The 25,317-nt window shown below is 41.1% G+C and overlaps 1 protein-coding gene across 2 annotated transcripts in view; it reads right to left on the minus strand.

Moving 5' to 3' along the window:
* Positions 1 to 1,705: 1,705 nt before the first annotated feature.
* The window catches only part of COPA (COPI coat complex subunit alpha), a 50,409-nt gene continuing 26,797 nt past the window's right edge, over positions 1,706 to 25,317 (minus strand). Inside the window, exons 11-33 of one of the 2 annotated variants that reach the window (XM_079931949.1) lie at positions 22,021 to 22,171; positions 21,018 to 21,084; positions 19,994 to 20,069; positions 18,022 to 18,104; positions 17,062 to 17,201; positions 16,412 to 16,497; positions 16,158 to 16,296; positions 10,341 to 10,503; positions 10,092 to 10,238; positions 9,133 to 9,322; positions 8,915 to 9,010; positions 7,673 to 7,761; positions 7,356 to 7,479; positions 6,397 to 6,486; positions 6,107 to 6,216; positions 5,626 to 5,703; positions 5,394 to 5,462; positions 4,696 to 4,832; positions 4,248 to 4,434; positions 4,039 to 4,149; positions 3,559 to 3,720; positions 2,703 to 2,897; positions 1,706 to 2,439 (exon numbers count right to left, since the gene is read on the minus strand). In XM_079931949.1, the coding sequence (XP_079788075.1) occupies positions 2,380 to 2,439; positions 2,703 to 2,897; positions 3,559 to 3,720; positions 4,039 to 4,149; positions 4,248 to 4,434; positions 4,696 to 4,832; positions 5,394 to 5,462; positions 5,626 to 5,703; positions 6,107 to 6,216; positions 6,397 to 6,486; positions 7,356 to 7,479; positions 7,673 to 7,761; positions 8,915 to 9,010; positions 9,133 to 9,322; positions 10,092 to 10,238; positions 10,341 to 10,503; positions 16,158 to 16,296; positions 16,412 to 16,497; positions 17,062 to 17,201; positions 18,022 to 18,104; positions 19,994 to 20,069; positions 21,018 to 21,084; positions 22,021 to 22,171 (2,750 nt within the window). In that variant the 3' untranslated portion in view covers positions 1,706 to 2,379. Of the gene's footprint in view, positions 2,440 to 2,702; positions 2,898 to 3,558; positions 3,721 to 4,038; positions 4,150 to 4,247; positions 4,435 to 4,695; positions 4,833 to 5,393; positions 5,463 to 5,625; positions 5,704 to 6,106; positions 6,217 to 6,396; positions 6,487 to 7,355; positions 7,480 to 7,672; positions 7,762 to 8,914; positions 9,011 to 9,132; positions 9,323 to 10,091; positions 10,239 to 10,340; positions 10,504 to 16,157; positions 16,324 to 16,411; positions 16,498 to 17,061; positions 17,202 to 18,021; positions 18,105 to 19,993; positions 20,070 to 21,017; positions 21,085 to 22,020; positions 22,172 to 25,317 lie in introns of both variants that reach the window. The other variant, XM_079931948.1, reaches the window with a different exon arrangement.

Genomic DNA, 25,317 nt, shown 5'->3' on the forward strand with positions numbered 1-25,317 from the left:
GCAAAACCTACTGTGTTCTTCCAGGCACAAGTACTGTGATTTGGGAGAAAACACTCTGGAGTCAGAAGACCTAAATTCCAGTCCCAACTCTTAAATTGCTTTGTTCAAAACCCTTCACCACTCTAGGACTCATATTACAAATATGTAACATTACATTTGGGACTCTAAGGTCCTTCCCTGATTAATCTCTTTCTCCCAAACATCTGTAACATCTATTCCAGGTTAACTTTCTCATTCAACTCCAAACTGCTTACATGTGTAATCTCTAATATGACTGTATCAAGCACACATTACAGGTATTTATATTGGCTTTACATTAATATGGTAATATCAGTATGTTAATAAGGAAAACATCAGATGGTAAATAAAAGAATTAAGATGGAGTTGAAAATAAGCACGATTCTTCCTTTGCACTATTTCTTAAACTTGCTTTACTATTGATAAGCCTAACACCTCATCTCAGTATTTACTCACCTCCCATCTTTCACGTATAGTGAACACTGTTGCAAAACAGTATTTTACAACATTTTCTTTATATCACTCTCTCAAGTAAGGACTTAATGGCTGTCCACTGTTTATTAACCAACTTCAAATTCTTTCCTGGTATTTAATTATTTCACATGTATCCATTTTGTTTCCCCAATTACATAAGCTTCATGATGACTGTCCACTTTTTTCATATCCCTCAGTTCAGAATGTTTATGTTGGTATGCAAAATTAATTTTATAATTTATTTTAAATTTACAGAAAATTTTTGCCATTTTGCCAAATTTTTCATCAACTTGCCTATGGTTACAGAAATAATGTTTATAACTTGAGAAAGTGTTATGAAAATAGCATGCAAATTTTTGAGAGGGCAGGCTTAATTTGGGGATTCTGTTTAAGAAAGTATCTTTTAAAGCTAAAAAGATACAAAGCCCTGCCCTCTTTGACAGCAGGAATTACACTTATAGTTTATCCTCAGATTCACTTTCCACATCCGTCCAATGTATGTTCAAGTTGCTCATTGCAGCACTGTATATAATATCCAAAGAATGGAAATAACTCACATATCCATGAATAACAAGGCAACTTAAAATCATTAGTATGCTTCCATTTAGGTATAACAGGGGGATAGGGAAGAACATATTCATAACTGCTTGTTTATACATCAAAAAATCTCTGGCAGGATATAAGGAAGTTAACAATGGCAGTTACCTGTTTTGGGGAAGGCGATAGGAACTAGGTGGCTGACGAAAAAGGTGGGAGGAAGATGTTACAGAATAGCTTTTTACATTTACTGATTTCTGAACTATATGAATGTATTGTTTATTGAAAACATGAATTTAAAATGAAAAAAAGTATATATTTTAATCAAAGGCACAGTACATCACTCTATGGAATTAATCTTAGTACATGACAAGCAAAATTCTGTATTGCCATTGTAATTGCTGTACTATATACAATGTATTACTAATTAATCACATATATATCACATAAAACATCTAGAACAGTACCAAGTACATGGCAGGTGCTCAATGTATACACTCTATAATTAGCAATAGATGGAAGGTTGCAGTCAATAATGGAATAGGGGAACTACTTGCTTTCTACCATTCTCACAGCAATTCACTATATCCTATGAAAAATATGTACTTTAAAAAACATATAGGTATTTATTACCTCTGTAATTAAAAATAATTATTGAAGGAAAGGTATCTGCTTTGATGGGGCAGCTACATGGAGTAAGTAGGAATATGACAGTATCCAGGAAACAAATGGCAAGCCACAAAACTCTTGTAGAAATTTATTTATTTAGTGTGAGAAACAAAATACAAGAACAATCTTTGTAAAGAACAAGTCAACAAAAAGTGATGTCCATTTCTGGAAAATCAAACAGTTTCTTCTCAGATTTTAAGTTTCTGGCCACACAGAGGATATCTGCCTCGGAGTTTAAATGCCCAAGGAAAACGGGGATGGCTGACAGCTTGTTATGACTGAGTAAAAGATGCTATCTTATTTATTACATCTCATTCCTTTCTAACAAAAAGTACACAAAGGTGGTGGGGAGGGAAGGAATAAATATAGCAGGAATTTATTTCACAAATGTTCATCACAAATGTTCTTTGAAAGATCTAAGCTGGGAAGGCAAGGCCAATCGTGACCACAACTGTAGTTACCTTGAGATGAGAGGTCCTCAGAGGCAAAAAAAAAAAAAAGGTCAGGTTTAGACATTTTGATTAGCCATAGAAGAAGAGAAAAGGACATTAGGTTTTAGGGTAGAGAGAGCTAAACATCAATAATATGAAGGGTAGTTGAGGAAGAAGGAGTTAGAAGGATATAAAGACTAACTGTCTGCGGGAAAACACGGTGCTTAACCCTACACACATGAAGCAGGCCTTAGCGAAACTGCAGAGGGCTGATCCTTAAACCAATCACATCTTTGCCAATCTCTGTCACCTATGGAAGAAGAAATAGAAGAAAGTTAGGGATTTGTGAAGGTGAGAAGCCTAGAAAGCCTACTCCCTCCACACCTCAATGAGCACAGTAGAGTGGTTTGTTATTGTTACTGACTGGAAGGAGCAGTGGGAAGTTCTACCCTCCTCCAGTGTCACTGCCTCAAGGTGTGAGGGGGAAATACAGGAGACAAAAAGGACCAACATGCTAGTTGGTCCTTCCCTCAAGACAGAATTCTAGATGTATTTCTCAAGGACAGTACTTACTGTAGTGACCCTGCAGATCTGACCCTTGAACTCAGGCGAATAGCAGGCCCCACTGAGTGGACATTTCTCCACTGGCTTTCCACGGTAGATGGGCCGATAAGATGCAGCACAGATGTCAAAAGGGTTGTGCATGTCATAATTGAGCTGGTAGGCATCTGTGGGGTTCTTCTCACAGGCAGACAGGATTTTGCGGGTCTAAAAGAGTGAAGGAATATTTTATTTACAAGGACTGAAAGCTGCACACCACAACTCAAATGATCTCATCACCATAGTTTAGTAGTTTCTTTGATGTAGATGCAATTGTACTGAATGAATACAGAACACGTCCTCTGTATAGGTCATATGTGAAGGGGTAACAGTTGCCATTCCTGTTGTATCAGGCTTTCTCCTTCTCTATCCCAAAGTGGCTCCATGGATCTAGACCCATACTCCTCCACTAAGTCTGAGAATTCTCAGGGTTAGCCCTGAAAGGGTTAAAACTGGCTTTCACTGCACAAATAGAAAACTTTTGGAAAACACAAGTAATGGGACATGTATATGGAGGCTAGTGGTGGTGGTGAGGGGAAATCTAGAACTTAAGGACAGGACTGGGTTGATTTTCAGGTACAGAGGACCTGTTCCATATTGCAGGTCACACTCTCACAGTGGTGCCATGTCTGAGTAAGATATTAGTTCAGTTTCCAGGAACAAAAGGAGGTCCCCATGCCAGTAAGTAGAGGATGGTATTTTGTTGGCTCTTTTTGTTGAATGCTGTTATACAGCACTTTGTTTCAGAGACAAGGACCTTGGTCTTCGACTCCCTCCACGTAAGAGCAGATCTAGTTCCCCTACGCTCACTAAAGGAGTTCCCATATACCTGTTGAGCCACCTCTGGCTTGGGCCCGAGTTCCAACAGGCGCCGAGCAAAGGTGGCAGCAGTCTTAAAGTTCTTGAGCTTGAAGAAGAGGTTGAGGGCTGTACGCAGCACCAGGATCATGTGCACTGGCTGCAGGTTTGAGTGGGTGAAATAGGCTGCCATCTGGTGGACAGAAGGAGGAACACATGCCATGCTGATGCTAAAGCTGGGATAGGTCATTTATAAGGGGTCACATATGCATTAGAAACACAGCAAAACAACCAAATAAAAACAGGACTGGCTATAAAGCAGAGAAATCTTCTGCCTCCTAGTTATGGAGGACTGATGAGATGAGGAAGACAGGTGGAGAAATATATCCTTTCCTCACAGAAATGGGCCCAAATTTCTCTTACTCCCCATATTGAGACCTAAAGAATTCAGACCTAATAGTGGGTAAAAGGGAAGACGCCTCTGTACTGCTTAGAGGCCCAGAGGTCTTACCTCACAGATGCGCTTCTGCTGTTCTAGAGACTCTTTGGGCAGCTTCTTCCTTTCTATCTCCATGGACAAACCCACAATGTACTCACGGCAAATGGTGATGAGCTGCTGAGCCTGGAGAGGGGGCAAAAGAAGGTCATGGTACAGAGGCAAGAAGGTGGGGGTGCCCAGCACTATGACAAGTATGACTATGACACTATGACTGCTCTTACCTCTGCAGTCTCCTGTTTATTGTCCACAACAAGAAGTGGCACACTGAGTAAAATGGAACGGAATTTTTCCACAGCCTCCTCAAACTTGCCCACTGTGGTGAGCTGGTAGCACAGTTGCAACCGTTGGATGAGGTCATTAAGCTTCAGACCCACAGCTGGTACACCATTCTTCAGCCCTGCATCCTTCCTGAAAGGGAAAGAAGACAGGATGATCAGGGGCCCACTAGGACTTAACCTCTTCTTCTGGCAACATGATCACAACACCCTACTGAGAAAGAAACTAGGGAAATGGATGCAGCAGGTGTAAACCAAACCTGACAGAGTGCCAAGCCAAAGATCTTTTCCTACTAGGAAACCTCAGCTCTGGGACAATTCTGTCTCTGAGGTTACCATCTGAAATATCTACCCTAAGTTGGAACAGAGAGAAGCCAGCAGCAAGGGACCTTACCAATTGCGATTAGGGTAGCCATACATGGAGGGCAGGCAGGGCAGAGCCTGATAGGTGGTACGGCCTCGGGCATAGGTCTGCAGGAACAGTTGCTTGTAGGGGCCAAACTGGGTTACCCCTACTTGGTCATGAAGGAGCTGGAATACAAGAGGAAAGAAACATAAGATTTGGGCTCTGCTACTTAAAAACTAGTTGACAGTGGGCAAGGTACTTAACTTCTCTGTACTTGTTTCCTCATCAGTAAATTATATTTAATTATAGGATCTACCTCATTTAATAATACCCATAAAGCATTTATGATAATGCCTGGCACACAGTCAACACTGAATGTTAGTGGCTGTTGCAGTTGTGGTTGTTTTTGTTATTGCTACGATAGCAGATGGCTTAGTGTTCAAAAACTACACCTGTTCATTAAGGGGTGCTCACTTCACTGATGTGAGCCAGAAAGCACGCTATAAATGGGTGGAAGATGGCTGGAAGAATCCACCTTACGAGATTACTAAGCCAGACTGAAAGCACGTAAGAGGAAGGCCTTATGAGGCAAGTTTCCTTAGGCAAGACCAAAGACTTCCACGTTAAATATACACCTCTGCCCTTGTGGGTATAATAATTTCCATTTGGTTAAGATGAATCAATCATCCCCCTGGGACCGTAGGCAAGGCACACTCAACAAAAGCCAAGGTAGCTTTAAGACTTACCCGCATGGCTGTTTCAAAAGAGCCTGCCAGGATGTGATCAACTGGAAGCTGAGAGTTATTGCACCAGATCTAACAAGAAACAGAAAACCCAAGATAAGTGAAATTTTGGTCTTTCTCTTCCCAACAGTCCTACTCTATATCTGTAATAGAAGAGTGTCGATATTCTTTACACATTAATCAAGTATAGCCAGCTCAGAAACACTTATCCCTACAGGACTGTTTCCCTGCTTACCTGAGTTGGGCTGGTTCCCTTAGTGGGGGGCACAAAGAACCCATCCTCAGCCCCACCAGCTACACCAGGGGGTATATCCTAGGGGAAAAATAAAGAGTGAGTCATTTTTTAAGCCATTCAAGCAATTTGCCTTGATAAATCTAAACACAACTCTACCTTATTCCCAGCCTCTGTTGGGGAAGAGGGGTGGTGGTTGTGGAAGATGACTCTCAAAATAGGAGAAGCTTTCCCAGTAACAAAACGATACACCAAAAGCGCCAATCAGGCAAAAAAGCTTGCTGCCTTTTCATAAGATGACACTGGCACTACCCTAGTTAATCTTATTATTCTTTCTTTCAAATGGGAGTTAAGCATCAGACTAGGAGGATCCAGACCCCCTCCCGTTCAGGGACCTCAGGACAGGTGTTGGGGGGGTGATAAGGCCACCGGCCTCCACAGGGAGAAATGGAGAGAACCTTACAAGGGTGAAAATTCCACATACCAGCTCAGGAGGAAGCTCCAGATCTTCTTCCACGTCCCAGCCACCTCCTTCTTCCTGTCCCTTGCCAAGAGCATCATCCCCCAAACCTTCTGTAGCCTCCACAAACCCATCTGTAAGGAAAATCCAGGCTCAACATAGATTCTCAAAGTGACACAATTTTAGCCAAAGGAAAGAAAAACACTGGGATCCTTGTTGGTCCTATGGTCCAGCACCCCGCAGAACTGCCCCACAACCCAGTCCCACTCCAGGGAGCCCACCTGCCCAGAACACTCCTAGAAGAACATGCATACCTTCGTCCAGCTGCAGCTCCGCATCCTCTCCCCAGCCCTCAGTACCAACGGTGTCAATGTCAATGTCAGCAGCCAGTGCTCCTCCCTTCCCTACAGAGGGAAGGAACAGAAAGGAGGAGCTGGTTACAGCCAGCTAAGTCTAAGATATGGCCTCCTCTGCAGGCAAACTGTTGCATCCTTACAGAAGCAGGTGCCAATGTTGTGTCCACTTACTGTTTTTGTTTATTTTTGTGATATCTATATTATGCTAACCTGGTTAGCATAGGTTTCACAGAGAGAGGGAATAGAAGAGAGATGAAAACAACTGGCCTTCCTGCTACCAAAAACTGCCTCAAACAATTTCTTACTAACCAGCCTTTGGTGCCAACTCTTGGCATTTCTTGCTGAGATCTTTGCTAAGTTACCACCACTACAGTGTGTACAGGGCATAAGGACAAAGGCTAGATGAGAGGATATGGAAGAAAGAGCAGGACTGGGCACGAAATGCCCAAGGGTCTAGTTAGGCTCTCAGCTGGGAGAAACAAACTAGTAGACATAGCCGAGAAAACAGGAGTGTAAGGGTGGGAGTGGTAGTGGGTATACCCACGTGACAGAATTGAGGTAGCTGAGTTATACCTTAAGATTGTATGTCATGAATGATAAAACACAGAACGGAGAGTATGACTACATATATGGTAAAATCTAAGAAAATACACCAAAATGTTAACAGTGGTTGTTAGAGCCATGGACTAAGAAACATCTCTCTTTTTCCCTCCTATCTTCCAAATTTTAATGATGCCATAATGCTTTTATTTAGTTTTTAAAAGACTTTAACTTTAATTGGCATCTCAGTGTTGCATGAGGCATCACACAGAAAAAAGGAGAGAGGAAAAGGATAGAATAGTTAATGGTACTCTCTAGGACAGCTTTTCAGAAAACAAGCACACAACAAAAATGCTATGGAAGAAGTGGGCACTTACCCTTGCTGGCAATGGAGCCTTCAAAGAACCCTTTAGATACAGTCAATAAGGGCCAATTGGTATCCAATGGCATGATAGGTGCAGGTGGCTGAAGCAGCTTGGCATTAGGGTCAATGTCTGGGATCTGAAAGATAGAAGGTTAAAAGCAAACAGCTCTCAGGAACCATCTAGGGAAGGTTATGGAGCCTCCTTTGATCTCATTTGTTTCTCTGCCTCTCCCGGTAACCAGGTGGGGAGTAACATTCGTAGGTTTAAATAGTCCCAAGATCTCAGAGTTAATCCTGTAATCAGAGATACTTATGTAAATAAAGACTCACTGCCTCCTTCTCTGGGTCAAATGTCTCCTTCAGGCTCTCAGCTTCTTCATCTAAACCATGGGTAGCAGCTGTGAGATAGGCCAGTGACTCTGTTAAGAAAACAGACTTTGTGGTATAGGTACATTTCCAAGTGAATACTGGTGTCCTGATGTCTGCCTCCTGGTCAAGTCCCTGCGTAAGTCCTTCCCTTCAGTGTGGGCTGGATCTATTGACTCGCTTCTAATGAACAGTATGTGGGAGAAATGATGGGATGTCACTTCTGAGATTAGGATACAAAGACTATGGCTTCCATCTTGGGTGCCCTCATTTGCTCTAAGGGAAACCAACTGCCATACTGTGAACTGCCCTATGGAAAAGACTACAGAGCAGAAAACTGAGGTCTCCCAGCCAATAGCCAGTGAGGACCTGAGGACTGCCCACAGCCACAGAGCGAATGTGGGAGTGGATCCTCCCCTACTTGAGCCTTGAAATGTCTGCAGCCTTGGCCAACACCTTGACTGCAGCCTCATGAGAGACACTGAGCCAGAGGCACCCAGCTAAGTCATGCTGCAAACTGAGATAATCAACATTTGTTGTTTTAAACTACTAAGTTTTGGGTAATTTATTATATAGCAATAAATAACTAAAACAGTTGCTTATCCTTAAGATCTATCATCAGTGTTAACAAGAACCTTGGACTCATCCCAGTCTGCTCTCTCTCACATCCCCCCAACCAGTCCCCTTCGACAAATCACGTTGGTTCTACCTTTAAAATATATGCCGAATCTGACCATTGCTCACCCATTCACAGCTAGCACCTTGGTCCACACCACATCTTTCACCTGTCTTATTCCCTAAGGTATCTCAAGTGCTAGTATAATGCTTGGTATACAGTGGGTTCTCAAAAAATACCCCTTAAATATAAAATGAATAAATAAATGGGCGAAACCTCCAGATTTGAAGTAAAACGATAAAACTCTAATGGCATTCAACCAACCACATTTACTACGGTATCTGCTCCAGGACCTTTTAAAACCCATTTCCCCCAAGATATTAACTGTTTTCCTAAGAGTGCCTAGCCAAACTATATTTTCTGGCTGTCCCTCCATTTGGCTTTGAAGAAAGTCTCTGAGCATGGTAGGAGCATGCAGTCTTGAAAAAATGTGCAATGAAGGGAAATCCCTCACTACTACATATGAATAACTCACCATAAAGAGAAAATACTTCCTAAGGCCCCAAAGGAAGTGAGTCCTGGATACTTACTTTGCCCACAGTTCTTCAGGATCCGTACCCGCTCTGACACGTCTCCCAGGTAGAGGGCATTCTGATAATGGCCACTCATGTCCTTTCGGATCTCAGCTGCACCAAGTCAATAAGAGACACCAAGTTAGGTCTTCTCTCTCAAGTTCTCTCTTGCCTCTATTTGCCTTCTTCCTTCCCCCAAGGACCCCTTTTCCCATCCTTAGTTTCTGGGGTCTCACCAATTTTCATCATCTTGCGAAGTTTCTCTAGATTGCCAGTGATAAGGTACAAGAAGGAAAGTTTGTCAAAGTTTTTGGTGCGCTGATAACACATTTCCACAATCTGGTGGTTCCCCTGTAGTAAGGCCACTTCTCCCAGCTTTTCCCAGCAATTCTTGTCATCCAGTGCTTTGGCTGCTTCCAGAGCAATCTAAAGAATCCCCAGAGTTAGAGTTAACAGGTTGGAGGTTATTGTGACTCAAAACCAGGGACTACAGTCAAAACGTCTGTCTCTAAGTAAATCTCCCAAGGAACTCTTTACACTTTCAATCCTCCTAGCTTTGTTTTCAATCTAATAGTACTGAAAATTCAATCAACAAATAAGATCCCTTAGGATCCATGGATAGAAGAATCACATCACATTATCCTCCTCCTCAGAAATTTACTTTTACAACAAAATCATCTTCTAGCAGTTGCTGATTCCATAAGGCCAATTCTTGCTTAGCTATCATATTTCCCATTTGCCAGGTCTGAAGATCCACAGGGGCTCCTCAGAAGAAATAAGAAGGAAGTTTAGAAGTAAGAAAGTCAATTTTCCTTAGGCTTCTCCCCATTTAAAAATAATGCCTATAGACTCTAGGCCTCAACATTTAATAAGTACTCCTTCATCTAAGCCGCCAGTTAGCAAGTCAAATGTCAAGGAAATAATGAAATTTTCCAAATTCTATGCTATCTTGGTTCTGTTCTAAAAGTTACTGAATTCAGACTAACTCAGAGCGACAACAACAATAGAAATGCTGGGGCAGAAGCAAAGATGGGCAAACAGCAACAGGAAGATAGCTCAATCTAACAACAAAAAAAATTCTTAATTCCATTATATTGGCTGAAGAAGCAAGCCCAGAATAATGTCTTCCCAATGCCACCCTAACCCTCTCACCTCCTCTACAACAATATGGGGCTTATAACCATACTTCTCTCACCTCAATGTTTCCACACTCCAGTGCAAGACTAAAGCGAGTTTTCTCATCTTTGACGAAATGCAGTGCCACTTCAGGATATCCCTTCTTCTGGAGATACGCAATGATAGACTGGCCTACAAGTTTGGCGTTCCTTACCATGTGTAGTACCTAGACATTTGGGGAGGGTTAGGGCAGGAAATAGAGATCACTTATAGGAAAAAAGGAGTGCTGCCCTTCTCAATACTCCTAATATGCTTCCTCATTTCATACCTCATCATATTTTCTGTTGATCAGGGCCAGCTTGAACTTGAACTCAGTTGGATCAATGGTGAGCACCCGAGGACGACACTCTCTGTCTAGGCAATATACATTGTTGCCCTTCACCCGTGTGACATAGATAGGTAAATCCAGAGTTCGGATGATCCCATAGTCCCTAAGAATAAGAGTTAGAGAGCACAGCTTTAAGTCAGTGTAAGAGTAAATCCAGCCTGTAAAGAAAGAAAACAAGCCTAGGACCCAGCCTTTTATCTTCTCATTACCCTTTTGTCAAGTGCCATTTAAACAATAGTATAGATAGGAAGTGATTCAAAAAAGAGCAGAACCAAATTAATTTATTTTATTCTCTTGTATGAAGTGGGAAAAGATGGGGCAGATGGTATGATTTCTCTTTATAAGCTAGTACTCTAGGATCTAACAGACACAGGTATCAGAACCAGACCTAAAAGTTAAATCTTAAGTTCTGATATATAATCACTAGGCCACTATAAACAGTTAAATCCTTCCTTATAAGTTACAAGTGAAAGTGGAAGAGAGGTAGATGTGAAGACTTCTGATGTACAAAGAAATGATGCAAAGCACATAATATATATATATTTTTTTGCGGTACACGGGCCTCTCACTGCTGTGTTCCCTCCCACTGCAGAGCACAGGCTCCAGATGCGCAGGCCCAGTGGCCATGGCTCACGGGCCCAGCCACTCCGCGGCACATGGGATCCCCCCGGACCGGGGCACGAACCCGCGGACTCCCATCCACTGTGCCACCAGGGAAGCCCAGCACATAATATTTTAAACTGAATAAAAATTAAAAGTTTACAGATTAAAACTTGTGGCTATAGCTAACACAATACTTGATGGACAATTTATAGTGTTAAGTGCATATACTATATTAGAAGAAAGACTGAAAATTAATGAGGTCTACATGCTTAATATTAGGAGAAAGACTAAAAATTAGTAAGCATCCAACTCAAAAACTGTATGGTTCTTTTTTTTTTTTTTTTTTGTGGTACGTGGGCCTCTCACTGTTGTGGCCTCTCCTGTTGTGGAGCACAGGCTCTGGACGCGCAGGCTCGGCGGCCATGGCTCACGGGCCCAGCCGCTCTGCGGCACATGGGATCTTCCCAGACCAGTGCACAAACCCGTGTCCCCTGCATTGGCAGGCAGACTCTCAACCACTGCGCCACCAGGGAAGCCCTTATGGTTCTTTCTAAAGTTAAAACAAAGAGTGTACTTAGAAGCAAAAAATAAAGTCAATAGTACAAATTAAGAAATAGAAAACAAAAGTACGATAGAGAAGTTCAATAAAGGCAAAAGCTGGGTAAAACTGATAAACCTCTCATGAAGCTAATTAAGAAAAAAAGGATGGGAACTTCCCTGGTGGTAGAGTGGTTAAGAATCCGCCTGCCAATGCAGGGGACACGGGTTTGAGCCCTGGTCCAGGAAGATCCCACATGCTGCGGAGCAACTAAGCCCGTGTACCACGACTACTGAGCCTGCGCTCTAGAGCCCGCGAGCCACAACTACTGAGCCCACACACTGCGACTACTGAAGCCCGTGTGCCTAGAGCCCGTGTTCTGCAACAAGAGAAGCTACTGCAATGAGAAGCCCATGCACTGCAACAAAGAGTAGTCCCCACTTGCTGCAACTAGAGAAAGCCTGCGTGCAGCAACGAAGACCCAACACAGCGAAAAATAAATAAACAAAATAAATAAGTTTCTTTAAAAAAAAAAGAAAAAGAGGATGAAATGGCAATAATAGGGATGCAAAAAGGGATATCACTATAGATCTTGCAGAATGAGGATATGCATAAATGTTTTTAAATGATCAAATTCCCAGAAGAGTAAAATTTACCAAAATTGACTAAAAAGAAACAGAAAGCTCCTACAGTCCTGTAATTATTACATAAAATTAATTGAATCATATTTTTAAATCCTCCTATAAGTACCAGGCCTGAATGACTACACTGGCAAATTCTACCTACCATTCAAGGAAGAATTAATTCCAATCTTATGCAAACTCAATGAGAGAACAGATGAATAAAGTATATTATTTTGCTTATTTTATGAAATTAGCACTACCTCAATACCAAAGCCTGACAAGGACAGAAAGGAAAAGGGAAATCACAGGGCAATCTCACACACATATATATACAAAGATGCAAAATCCTAAACAAAATATTAGCAGACTGAAACAAGCAATATTTGAAGAGGGTAAAACATCATGACCAAGTCAGATTTGTATAAGGAATACAATGTTGGTCTAACATTTAAAAAAAAATCAATTTAATTCACTACATTAATCAACAAAAGGAGAAAAACTGCATGACTACCTCAATATATGCAGAAAAGGGGTTTAAAAAAATTCAATATTCATTTGAGATATAGCGAAGAAATTCCTCAGTAGATAAAAAGTATCTATAAAAAAATCTACAGCAAGCTTACATAATGCCAATACACTGAAAAGTGACACTGTAAATTGGGAACAAGACAAGAAAGTTTGCTATCACCGTGTTTATTCAGCACTGTGCTGGAGATCTTGGTCAGTGCTGTAAGACAAGAAAAATACATAAAAGAATAAGCGCTAAAAAAAAAAAGAATTAAGTGCTGGAAAGAAGAAACAAAAGTGTCATTACCTACAGATGCTATGAGTATTTGAAAAGAAAATATAAATAAATTAATAGAATTAATAAGAGTCTAGCAAGGTCTCTGAGATAAAATTAATTTAAAACTTAGTTATGGGGCTTCCCTGGTGGCGCAGTGGTTGAGAGTCCGCCTGCCAATGCAGGAGACACGGGTTCATGCCCCGGTTCGGGAGGATCCCACATGCCGCGGAGCGGCTAGGCCCGTGGGCCATGGCCGCTGAGCCTGCGTGTCCAGAGCCTGTGCTCCGCAACGGGAGAGGCCACAGCAGTGAGAGGCCTGTGTACCGCAAAAAACAAAACAAAACAAAAAACCCCCAAAACAACTTAGTTGTATTTCTAAATATCAGGAAAAATTATAAAATTGAATTTTTAAATGGATACTATGCATTTATAAATAGCATTAAAAACTATCAAGTGCCTAAGAATAAATCTAACCAAAGAAAATGCAAAATCTCTATGGATAAAATTATAAAGCTTTATTTAAAGATGTTTCAGAAGCCCTAAATAAATGAAGAACTACTATATCATGTTCACAAATTAGGAAACTTAATATTGTAAAGATAACAATTACACCCAAAATCCCCAAATCACATACAGATTCACAATCCCAACTGAAATCACAATAGGGTTTTTTGCTTTCTGTTTTTTTGGGGTTTTTTTGCCATGCCGTGAGGCTTGCAAGATCTTAGCTCCCGGGGCTTCGCTCGTGGCGCAGTGGTTAAGAATCCCCCTGCCAATGAAGGGGACACAGGTTCGAGCCCTGGTCTGGGAAGATCCCACGTGCCATGGAGCAACTAAGCCCGTGCGCCACAACTACTGAGCCTGTGTGCCACAACTAGTGAAGCCCGTGCGCCTAGAGCCCATGTTCCTCAACAAGAGAAGCCACTGCAATGAGAAGCCCATGCACTGCAACGAAGAGTAGTGCCCCCCTCACTGCAATTAGAGAAAGCCTGCATGCAGCAACGAAGACCCAACGCAGCCAAAATTAAATTAATTAATTAAAAACAAAAGAGAGAGAGAAAAATCAACTTTTTTAAAAAAAAAAAAATGATCTTAGTTCCTCGACCAGGGCCCAGGAACTCTCGTTTGTCTTTTTGTTTTTGGCATGGAATTTCACAAGCTAATCTAAAATTTATACTTTTTCAAGACAAAAAATTACTTGAAAATATGCCTTTTCAAGGCAAAACTAATTTGAAAATAGCCTAATAACTTAAAAAAAAGTAAAACAAAGTGGGTAAGATTTGTGGAACTGCTTTACCAGTTGTAAAGACTTACAAGACTATAATACTTAAGACAGTGTAGAATTCAATCAGAGACAGACCACAAAAAACAGATTCTTGGGACTTCACTGGTGGCACAGTAGTTAAGAATCCGCCTGCCAATGCAGGGGACACGGGTTCAATCCCTGGTCCAGGAAGATCCCACATGCTGCAGAGCAACTAAGCCCATGTGCCACAACTACTGAGCCTGCACTCTAGAGCCCACGTGCCACAACAACTGAAGCCCGCGTGCCTAGAGCCTGTGCTCCGCAACAAGAGAAGCCACTGCAATGAGAAGCCCGCGCACTGCAACGAAGAGTAGCCCCCGCTCGCCGCAACTAGAGAAAGCCCACGTGCAGCAACAAAGACCCAATGCAGCCAAAAATAAAAAAACAAAAACAAAAAACAGATCCTTACATTTTTTTAAACGTGATTCATATATCACAAAGATGGCTCTGCAGAACTATGGGGAAAGGCTGGTTTTTTCGATACGTGATGTTGGTACAAAACTGAGTGTCCTTATGGAAAAAGTAAAGCTGAGCTCACGACACCTCACACCATACAAAAAAATCAACTTCAGGTAGATTATAGACCTAGATATAAAAGGTAAAACTATAAAGTTTTCATAAGAAAATATAAAAGAATGCCTTTATTATCTTGGAGTCAACAAAGATTTCTTAAATAGGACACAAAACCTGATATCCATAAAGAATAAGATTCATAAACTCAACTACATTAAACTAAGAACTTCTGTTCATTAACGGATATCAAAAGAGAATCAAAAGACATACTATAGAATGGGAGGAGATATTAATATTTGCAACACATAGCCCTGATAAAGGACTGATATTCAAATATATAAAGAACTCCTATAACAAAAGAACAAGGATAACTCATTTAAATAAAGGATAAAAGACTTGAACAGAATTCATAGAAGAGGAAATCCTGATGGATGGCTAAATAAAAAGTTGTCCAATCTCCTGGGGAATCAGAGAATAGCAAAGTAAAATTACAAGATACATTGCACATCCACCAGACAAAAATGAGTTTGACAAAGGCCAAGTGCTGGCCAGTGTGACAAGCAAAGAAACTTTTATACAACACTGGTTGGCATGCAAATTGGTAAAACCACTCTCACATTACCTAGCAAATGTGAAGATAAGCACGCTCTATGACCTAGCAATTCTGCCCTAGAGAGAAATGTATGTGCATATGAACCAGAATTCATGGAAGAATGTTTAAAAGAACATCATTTATAATAGACAAAACCTAGAAATCACCCAACTATCCCTCTAGAATAGAACTGATAAACTGTAGCATATTTATATAATAGAATACTATACAACAGCAGAAACAAATAATCTAGAGCTACAACATGGATGAATCTTACAAACAATATATTGAGCAAAATAAGCAAAATATGAAATAATACATTCAGCATGATTTAATTTACATGAAGTTCAAAACCAGGCAAAATTAAACCATTATTTTAAGACACACACTGGGTGGTAAAATTGCAAAGAAAAGCAAGAAAGAAATTATCATAAAAGTCAGAATGTTATCTTTGAGGAAGAGAGAGGGATGTGATCAATAGGGACCACATGGCAAAGGGCTTCTGGGGTGCCAGAAATGTTCTATTTCTTGACTTGGGTAGCAGTTACACAGATGTTCATTATGTAACTATTTGCTATTTCATATATTTATAACCTATGTAATTTTCTATATTTGTGTCATATTTCACAATTTTAAAAGAGTTGAAAAAAGAATGTTTTGATGCTCCTAGCACATATACGCCAGACAAAGCTTTTCCATGAAGACAGTTCAAGGAGGACTTCAGTATGTCTCCTGAGACACGACAGTGATTTTAAGAAGCCACTTTCTCCCATTCTGTATCTCAGATAATCAACTTACCCAGTGGTGACAGCATATTTGATGTGGTTGCTTGTGGTATAGATAAATACCCCACTCTCATCCCAGGCCCCACTCTTGACACGAATGTTCTCATGAATGTTACATAGAGCCTCCAGTTTGCGGTTACAGATCACAATGGCTGTAAGAGGCAAAGGACATGAGTGCTCTGCTGGACAGGGTGAGTGAAGTAGACTGGCAGGGATGGGGAGGGAGGGACTGGTCTCTAAATCAGGGTGGACATAATGAAGACTTACCATGTTTGGCCAGTAGTGCTACATGGGACATGTCTGCTGACCAGATAACATATTTCACCTTGGAAATCTTCACAGATGCCAGAGTCCTGGGATAGAGAGAGAAGGGCAAATATGAGTGAACCTGATTGCCTTATTCCAGGTTATGACCTAAACTCCTTTTCATCTCCAAATTAATGTAAACCGAAATTTCTTAAAATAATACCAAATAAACATTTTCTGTATTACAGTTCAGTGACTTACACATTTGGCTCACATTGTATACTTCCCTCTTCCTCAACTCCCTGCCCCTCATTCCCATGTATTATTAGGGACTTGTGTATGTCTGTTTTCACCAATGGACTGTAAGCTCCTTTAAGTACAGGAACTATGTTATTCATTTCTGTGTCCCTATGATTCTAAGTCGCAAGAGCATTCTTTATTCAGATAAATGCTCTGAAAACAAATAAGACCCTTGTTGTAATGCTAGTGTGTATGTACAGGATGGAGAGTGATCACAGAGGAAAAAAAGTGGTTAGAAAGAGTCTTGGAGTTACAGCACAAGAAGTGGCTAAGCCCAGGTCAAACTCACTTGGGGGAAGAAAAGCTCCCACTAAAGATTTCCACTCTCCCCCACAATATGCCTGTCTGCTTAGGGGCATCTGACATGTTACCGCTTCTGCTGTACGTCAAAGAGCGTGATGGATTCTGCGTCTCGAAGCAGGAGGTTGCCTGTGCCAGCGTAAAAAATCTCATCACAGTTGGGCACCTGTACCTTTTTGGTGATCTCATTCTTCAGATTCTTGATCAGAAGCTGAAATGAGTACATAAGGTGGGGTTAAGAGAAATACATGTAAGATGATGCCAGCTGACAATGTCCCTCAGCAATTATTCCTTAGCTTCAATAAACAAAGTATTTTTTTTTCTGTCTGTCCAGTTCAATCACCACTCTACGTAGACCACTCCAACTAAGATCCTCTCCAAGGGTCTTAATAGCTTTTTTTTTTTTCAATTGAAATATCCTGAGAAGTCCAACTAAAATCTAAATTCCTCAACCAACCAGGGACAGAATACAGCACTTCTGAGGCTTAAATTTTTGTTAAATATTTTCTTGAGACAGCTTTGCTTAACTTTTTTAGGACCCATTACATTTTAAGTACCATCAGAGGTAGTAGGATAAGAGGATCTACTTCTTATCTAGCTCACCTATTTCATTTTTTTGGTGTTGAGGGGGTGGGGACTTGCCACGTGGCTTGCAGGATCTTAGGTCCCAGACCAGGGATCGAACCCGGGCCCCAGCAGTGAAAGTGCCAAGTCCTAACCACTGGACCGTCAGGGACTTCCCAGCTCACCTATTTCAAATTTGATGTTTTTTGGCTCCTGTGTCATCAAGAGTGACTTTAGCTTGGTTCTTAAGCCCAGAGCCACAGTGATAATCCACCCAATCAAATCAATTTTAAGGCCTTTTTTTTCCCAAGGGGTTTGGGGTAGAGTTAAGGAGAAAGCAGCCAATACACGAGGACCACAGCTGCCCAGGGCAGAGTAAGGGAAAAAAAAATGCTCTTTATTCTGCAATACACAGGCCACTGCCACCACACTCTCCAAATTAATTTCCCTTTTTAGTCTTAACTCACCGAATGCATCCGATCTAGGACAGCAAACCGATTGCGAGCAACCCAAACAGCTGTCAGGCCTGAGGACCGTTTCCCTTCAGGAGCTGAGAAGAGCAAAACCAAAGGGCAGGAACATGTAGTAAGCTACTGCCAGGTGACAGAGTCAGGTGCCACGAAGCTGCCAGTCTTGCTGGCTGCCATGTTGGCTTTGCCAGTTCAGCTGCTTCCTAACTTATTCAGCCATAACCTGAGGCTATTGTCAGTGACTTTTCCCCACCAGTTCCCTCCAAACTCCAACCTCCACCCCTGCCAAGCCTCTTTTCTCTAGGCCAAGTGACTGCATTTCAGCCAACACCATATACTGGCAGAAGGACCACCCCCATCTTGGGAGACAGCACATTCCATCAAGCTAACGAGCAGGGCCTCGCTGGCCAAGCTGCGGCACAAAGCAAGCAGCCTGTGAGTGTCTTGGACCTCCTATCTCAACAAGCTGGAGTAGAGACAGAGCCCCCTCTCCAGGACGCAGCTGCTCTGCTGCTTTTAACATGCAAATGCAGACCTCCTAGTAGAGTAGGATGGGGCAGAGTGCTCCTAACTAAATCCAGGCAGCTCTATGCTGGGCAGTATTTAGCACCAAGCTGATGCTCCATAAATGTCAATCATTCACTCAACAAAGTTACAACATGTTTCTCAGTTCCCAAACATTTCACTGGATGATTAGAATTCCGAATGGGTACTCCACACTCTGGGAAACTTCAAAGGAGATACACAGAAGGATGCGTGGAAATACTATTTTATCTATTAGTATCAGCAGGAAACTGGACAATACGTGCTGGCCAGCCTTGCCAGGCCACCCCTTGACAACCAGGGGTGTCAGGCAATTTACAAAATTAATTATTATCATAACCAACACTCCCATTTTCCAGGGGCCGAAGAATCACACTATTCAAGCCTTTCCTCTTTCTCTTCCTCTGTGCTGTACCTTTATTCCTTTAATAATTATTATCTCCCTCAAAAAAATGGAGAAGATAAAATAAAAGTGGTTATAAGACAAAACAAAAATATTTTAGACTCTATTAATTGTAAACAGATGGGGAAAAGAAGGGGATGGGTAAGCAGGACCAAACAAAAAAAATTGGTCAGAAATGGCTTGACTGATTAATTTATAGGGGAGACTTTGATTTATGGATATCAAAGACATACAGGTTTTCTCTCTTTCCACCATGACCACACTTATAGGAGAGTGATGATATTAGCAGCAATGACACAGTGGCACCCACAATAGGACAGAGCTAGCAAAATATTTCTCAGAATCTGTTGATTCGGTCTAAAATATCATGAAAGTATGGTACTAAAAGTGGGGACCTGAGGAACAAACCTCTGACCTACAAACCAACTGGAGGGAGTACACTAAAAGGAGCATAAGTGAGACTCAAATCTATTCTGAGAATGTTTTGTCAGCAAGTTCTAGCAGAAAGGACTAAAAAGGGATGGTGGTGATGGAAGAGGTAGGCAGGGGTCTCAGCTGGATCCGGGATCCCTGGTGCGGTGAGAGGCTGTTAACAGCCTCATCTTTCTGACATGCAAAAGGAAGCAAATCGGATCTGGATATGGATGGGAGAGCATAAATCCCTAGTCCCAGGATGAGACACTGCAAGATTGGAACCATGTTTTTAAATAAATGAAACTACCAGGGTGAAAGTCACATCAGCTGACAATAAACTAGGATAACATGCTGTGCTGAAAGAGAAAATGGAGAGTTTCTAATAACCAAATTATAAAATATATATATCTAGCTGGAGTAATAAAATGGAGAAGGAACATGAATATTTCACACCACAGTTGCCTCTGATGCAACTGTCAGCAGCACCTGCCAACAGACATGAGTGATGTGGCCATGGCCTGGGGACAGAATGTGAAAAACTTGAAGAGGAGTGATGATATGGGTGAGGAAAGCTAGGAGCAGAGTCGGGTATACAAAGAGAATGCCTACCATCAGGATTCTGGGAGTCGGCATCCTTGGGGATGGTGTACAAGTCATAGGTACTATTCTCTAAATTACTGGCTCTCTGTAGAGGAAAGGGAGGAATTGTTAGTAAGAGAGCACCCAAGATACCAGTTTACTCTGACATAGAAAACAGCACCATTATACAGACAGCAACCTGAAACTATACTTTTCACACCTTTCACTCAGAAGGCATTTGAACGTTTCTACAGCTAAAAATTATAGGGCTCGTTGCCAAAGAATTCAGCATTCATGTCACCTTATTTTTCTTTTATCTTCCAAAGATGTAGATATCTTTTGAATGAAAGCAAGGACTGCTCTCTATTCCACAAATTAACAGACTAAGACCCCAATATTCCAGTGCCCCACCTGAGTTTATTCATCAACTTAAAAGTCTGTTTGAAGGTAAAAAAAAAGACATCAAAGAAAAAACATTAAAGAAAAGTGCCAGGAGGAAAATATGGGGCTGTTAGATATTGAAGAAGAACTGGGATCAGACACTAGACGTCATATCGGGAAAGACAGGTTTTCATTCTTCTGACTTGGCAATGAAGGCACTAAAATTAGAATGCCATTTCTTTCTTTCTTTTTTTTTTAATTGTATGGCAAGAAATGTGGAGGGCTACTTGATGACCCCCAAAGGTAACACCACTGAAAGGAACTCTTCTCAAAATCAGCTCTACTATTTTCACCCAAATGGAGGGAATCAAGATAAGCATCTCCTTTGAATAGGATATAGTCCCAAACATTCTTTCAAATTACTTTCAGTGATTTGGGTGATTCATCCCAACGCTCCATTAAGTTTAGAAGTTGTTAGCCATATGAAAGATGTAAGTACACAAACCCTTAACATGTTTATGACAGCTGAAGCCTACCTGGTTTGAGCCTCTGTTTACTGTTTCAGCTCTCTCAAAATGACCATTAAATGGTTTCAAAGAAGCCATTAGAGATCCTCTAAGGGCATGAGAAAGAGACCTATGGGAAATGAGGAGATCCTAGGAGGTTTACTCACTGTACACAGTAGGACTGCATTTTCTGCTGGATTGTACGACATGTTGAACACTGGAAACTTGGAACCACTAGAGATATATATATACAAAAAACAGAGAAATTAGTAAAAAGATATAATAACAATAGGAAAAAAGGAATTACTCCTACACCTCCTACTTACCTCATCTTTACAGATATACTTATCATTTTTATAATCAGAAATAAAAATAAATGAATGTTGCATCTATTTCTTCCTTCCTTTAAGGCTTAGGGACTCCCCTATTTCAGCTTTGAGCATAGAGTTTTAAAAAAGCACACCTAGTACAAGTCTACTTATTCAACAGAAGGTATGGCTAGCACTCACTGTAGTGAGTGGGATTGATTCTTCCTGGGTACAAATTCCTACACATAATTGCAGTGGATACCACAGAGTAACATGATGTGATTTGTCTCTGGCTAGTTTCTCCTGTCCCTTGGAGTGATAACACAAACCGATTCTTTTATTGTAGTAACGCTGGAGGGTGGTTATCAAACCCTTATGCCAAAGCCTGCCACCATGAATGTTTCAGCATGCTGATACATCTGCCTTTCCAAGAGGATAGTTCCTTTTGCCAGGCACCCTAGATATTATCATATCTTCAGAGTTAAGAGTTTCCAGAGACATATATTCTGGTTTAGAGTTGCATGCATTTTGCTGAAAAGCAAAGGGAGAGGTATAGAAAAAAAATGCTAAATAAAGGCAAAGAGGCCTGTCACCAAGTTGGGCTACTCTCAACCAGGAAACTTTCCCTGGTTTTCAAGACACCTGGCAAGCTTGGCAATATGATTTCCTTTCCACAGGGTCTCTAGCATTGTCAGCAGGGAAGCCCCCATTGGCCTCATGGCCACCACCACGCTCCTGGGGATTCTATCTGTGACAGGAGATGAGATCCAAAACGTTGTTAAAAGAACAGACTCCAGTTTGTGAGTATTGTTTCATGGTAACAGATGAGACACTTTGGAGGGAAGAAACAAGTCTGATTTACCTCCGCAACTGCATCACAGCTACATCTTTGGAGCTGTTGAAATCCAACTGACGTAAGAATCGGTCCTTGACATAATGAAGCATATTGCCATGAACAGCATAGGCTGGCCGTTCCCGTTCCAGTTTAAATACAATCATGCCACCATCATGGCCTGGGCCACAGGGAAAAGGGAGGAAGAATTAGCTGTAGGCAAGAAAGAAAACTGGAAACAGGAGATACACAAAGATGACTACTGTATATGTATGCTAAAAACAAAGTTAAGACACCTAAATGCATTCTTTATTTGCCTAAATTCTCACAATTCTTGGAATCTTTATTCAAGTAAACACCTGTAAATCATTTACCAATACTCACTCTATCATACTGCCACATTAGACAAAACCTCCTCTATGTTCTCCTAACTGCTTTGTACAAACCTCCGTCACAGCACGTACCATTCTGCACTGTAATTGTTTAGGTATATCATCCCCAGTATACACTGAGTTCCCTGAAAAGAGAAATTACAATAATTTCCATCCTTCCCCAGTCACTATCAAATAACAAACATAAAAAGTAAGTGCTGAACAAATGGATGCTAGTTTAAAAAGCCTTTCTGGTTCTGTTTTTTAAAAATGTTTTGCTTTTCCCTACTAACATTATCCATCACTCAGAAAAACTTTCAGTCTTTGTCCTCCTAGTATACACTCCACACATAAATCAGATCATGTCACTTCCCTACCCAACACCTTCCAATGGCTTTCCATTCTTTCAGAATAAAGTCTTAAATTCTAATGGCCTACAAGGCAATGCCCAATCTGGCTTGGTCTTACCTCCTATTACTTAGCCCCTTACTGTGCTCCAGCTGGCCACTCTGATGTTCCTCAAACATGTTAAACATTTCTCATATCACGGTCTTTGCATTTGCTGTTCCCACTGTCAATGTATTTATCATTCTCCTTCACTTTCCTGAACACCCAATATAAAGCAGCAGTCCCTACACTCTTCCCTCTCTATCCCACTTACTTTTGCTTAACTTTCTTTTAAAGCAGTTTTCACCATACATTGTTTTATATATTTATTGTTTTATGGGTCTACCTCCCTTCACTACAAATAAAAGTTCCATGGCCTCAGGTGTAGTGCTTTCTAGGGACTGCCCCACGCCCACTCCAGCTCCAGGCACTCCACCAAGAGACCACACTCCCCAGGGACTATGCCTGCCCAGATGCACTCCAGCCCCAGCAAGCCTGCCAAAGCTGCCAGGTGCAAACAATCTACACAGGAATGCTTTCATCCGTTAGGGCCACTCCTTAAAAGACCAGGAGAGGTAGCTGTTTTGCTTAAATTCATAGAAACAAAAAGTCAAACAAAAGGGAGACAGAGGAATATGTTCCAAAAGAAACAACAAAATAAAGCCCCAGAAAAAAACCCTAATGAAACAGAGATAAGTAATTTATCTGATAAAGAGTTCAAAGAAAGTCATAAGGATGCTAACCAAACTTGGTTGAAGAATGGAAGAATTCAGTGACAACTTCAACAAAGACTTAGAAAATGTAAGAAAGAACCAATCAAAAGTGAAGAATACAAAAACAGAAAAAATATGCTAGAGGGAATCAACAGCAGATTAGATTATATGGAAGAACAGATGAGCAATCTGTAAGACAGAACAGTGGAAATCACCCAATTGTAACAGCAAAAAGAAAGAATTTTTTTTTTAAATGAGGAGAGTTAAGGGACTTCTGGGACAACATCAAGCATACTAACTTTCACATTATAGGATTCCCAAAGGAGAAGAGAGAAAGGGACAGAAACCGTATTTGAATAAATAATGGCTGAAAAGTTTCCTAACCTGAGGAAGGAAGTAGATATCCAGGTCCAAGAAGCACAGAGATTCCCAAATAAGATGAACCCAAAGAGATCCTCACCGTGACATATTATAATTAAAATGGCAAGAGTTAAAGATAAGGAGAGAATCTTAACCCATTATTGGCCGGGGGATTTTTGCAGAAACTGGTGCCTGTGGCCAGCGATTTGTTACGTAAGTGAATACTGAAACATCCACGTTTGAGTATAATTATCAACAACTGTTTTTGCACTTAATGTATTTTTTTGAAACTTTGTACATGTCTTACTAAAGCATTCTAATATTTCATTAGAGTGTGATAGGCAGTACAGCAGGCACCTCTGTGCAGGGGAACAGAACATCTATTACAAATATATCCTGTTTCACTGTGCTCTCCCCTGGAAGAGCAGACTCTACATTTTCTGGCGGCATTGTTTTTTTAAATTTTATTTATTTTTGGCTGCATTGGGTCTTCATTGCTGCACACGGGCTTTCTCTAGATGCGGCAAGTGGGGGCTACTCTTTGTTGCAGTGTGCAGGCTTCTCATTGAGGTGGCTTCTCGTTGCAGAGTACAGGCTCTAGGTGCTTGGGCTTCAGTAGTTATGGCACGCAGGTTCAGTAGTTGTGACTTGAGGGCTCTAGAGCGCAGGCTCAGTAGTTGTGGTGCATGGGCTTAGCTGCTCTGCGGCATGTGGGATCTTCCCAGACCAGGGCTTGAATCTGTATCCCCTGCACTGGCAGGCAGATTCTTAACCACTGTGCCACCAGGGAAGCCCCGCAGCATTTTTTTTGAGTCATGTGGGTATTATTTCCTCTAGAATATGTTCTTTTATTTTACCTGATAGTTGACAAGGTGGATCTTTGTGGAGGGCTCTTTTAGAAACACCACAAGAAGGACCAGGTGCGGGACTACCACTATATTCACCAGAATGGTCAATTACCCATTCTCTAGCTACTGCTAACAAAAATTGCTTGTAAGTCATTTTATTCTGTGCATTAAGGCTACAATAAATTTTAAACGCATTGAATAAACTGCAATACTGAAATAGCAACCCACTTTCTTAAACCATTTTCAAGTTTTCCAGAGGATATTGCAGTTTGCCAGGTATTGACTGGATCAATCAACTCCTTTCATAGATTTATTATACTCTAATATACAAGTGGGCTTAGTCATCTGATGGTCAGTCCTCCTGTCTTCTTTTCCTGTAGATGCTATGGAGGCATAATGAATAGTTGTCACCATGCAGACTAGCCTTTTGTCTTTCCATATAAGAAAAATCACTTTTCCCGTCCATAAGAATGTCATTTCTTCCCTCTGTAGATTTTTACGTTTCTCTTAATTGGTTTGGTAGACCATGATTCTCTCTTATAGTCCCACAAACTCTGATTTTATTTTTCAACAATATTTCAGATGTGGACACACTGTTGTAACAATTGTCTTGGTAAATACGGTGCCACGAACCAAGATAAGGCTGTT

The sequence above is a fragment of the Stenella coeruleoalba genome, assembly GCF_951394435.1.
Source record: "Stenella coeruleoalba genome assembly, chromosome: 1".
NCBI classification, from domain to species: domain Eukaryota; kingdom Metazoa; phylum Chordata; class Mammalia; order Artiodactyla; family Delphinidae; genus Stenella; species Stenella coeruleoalba.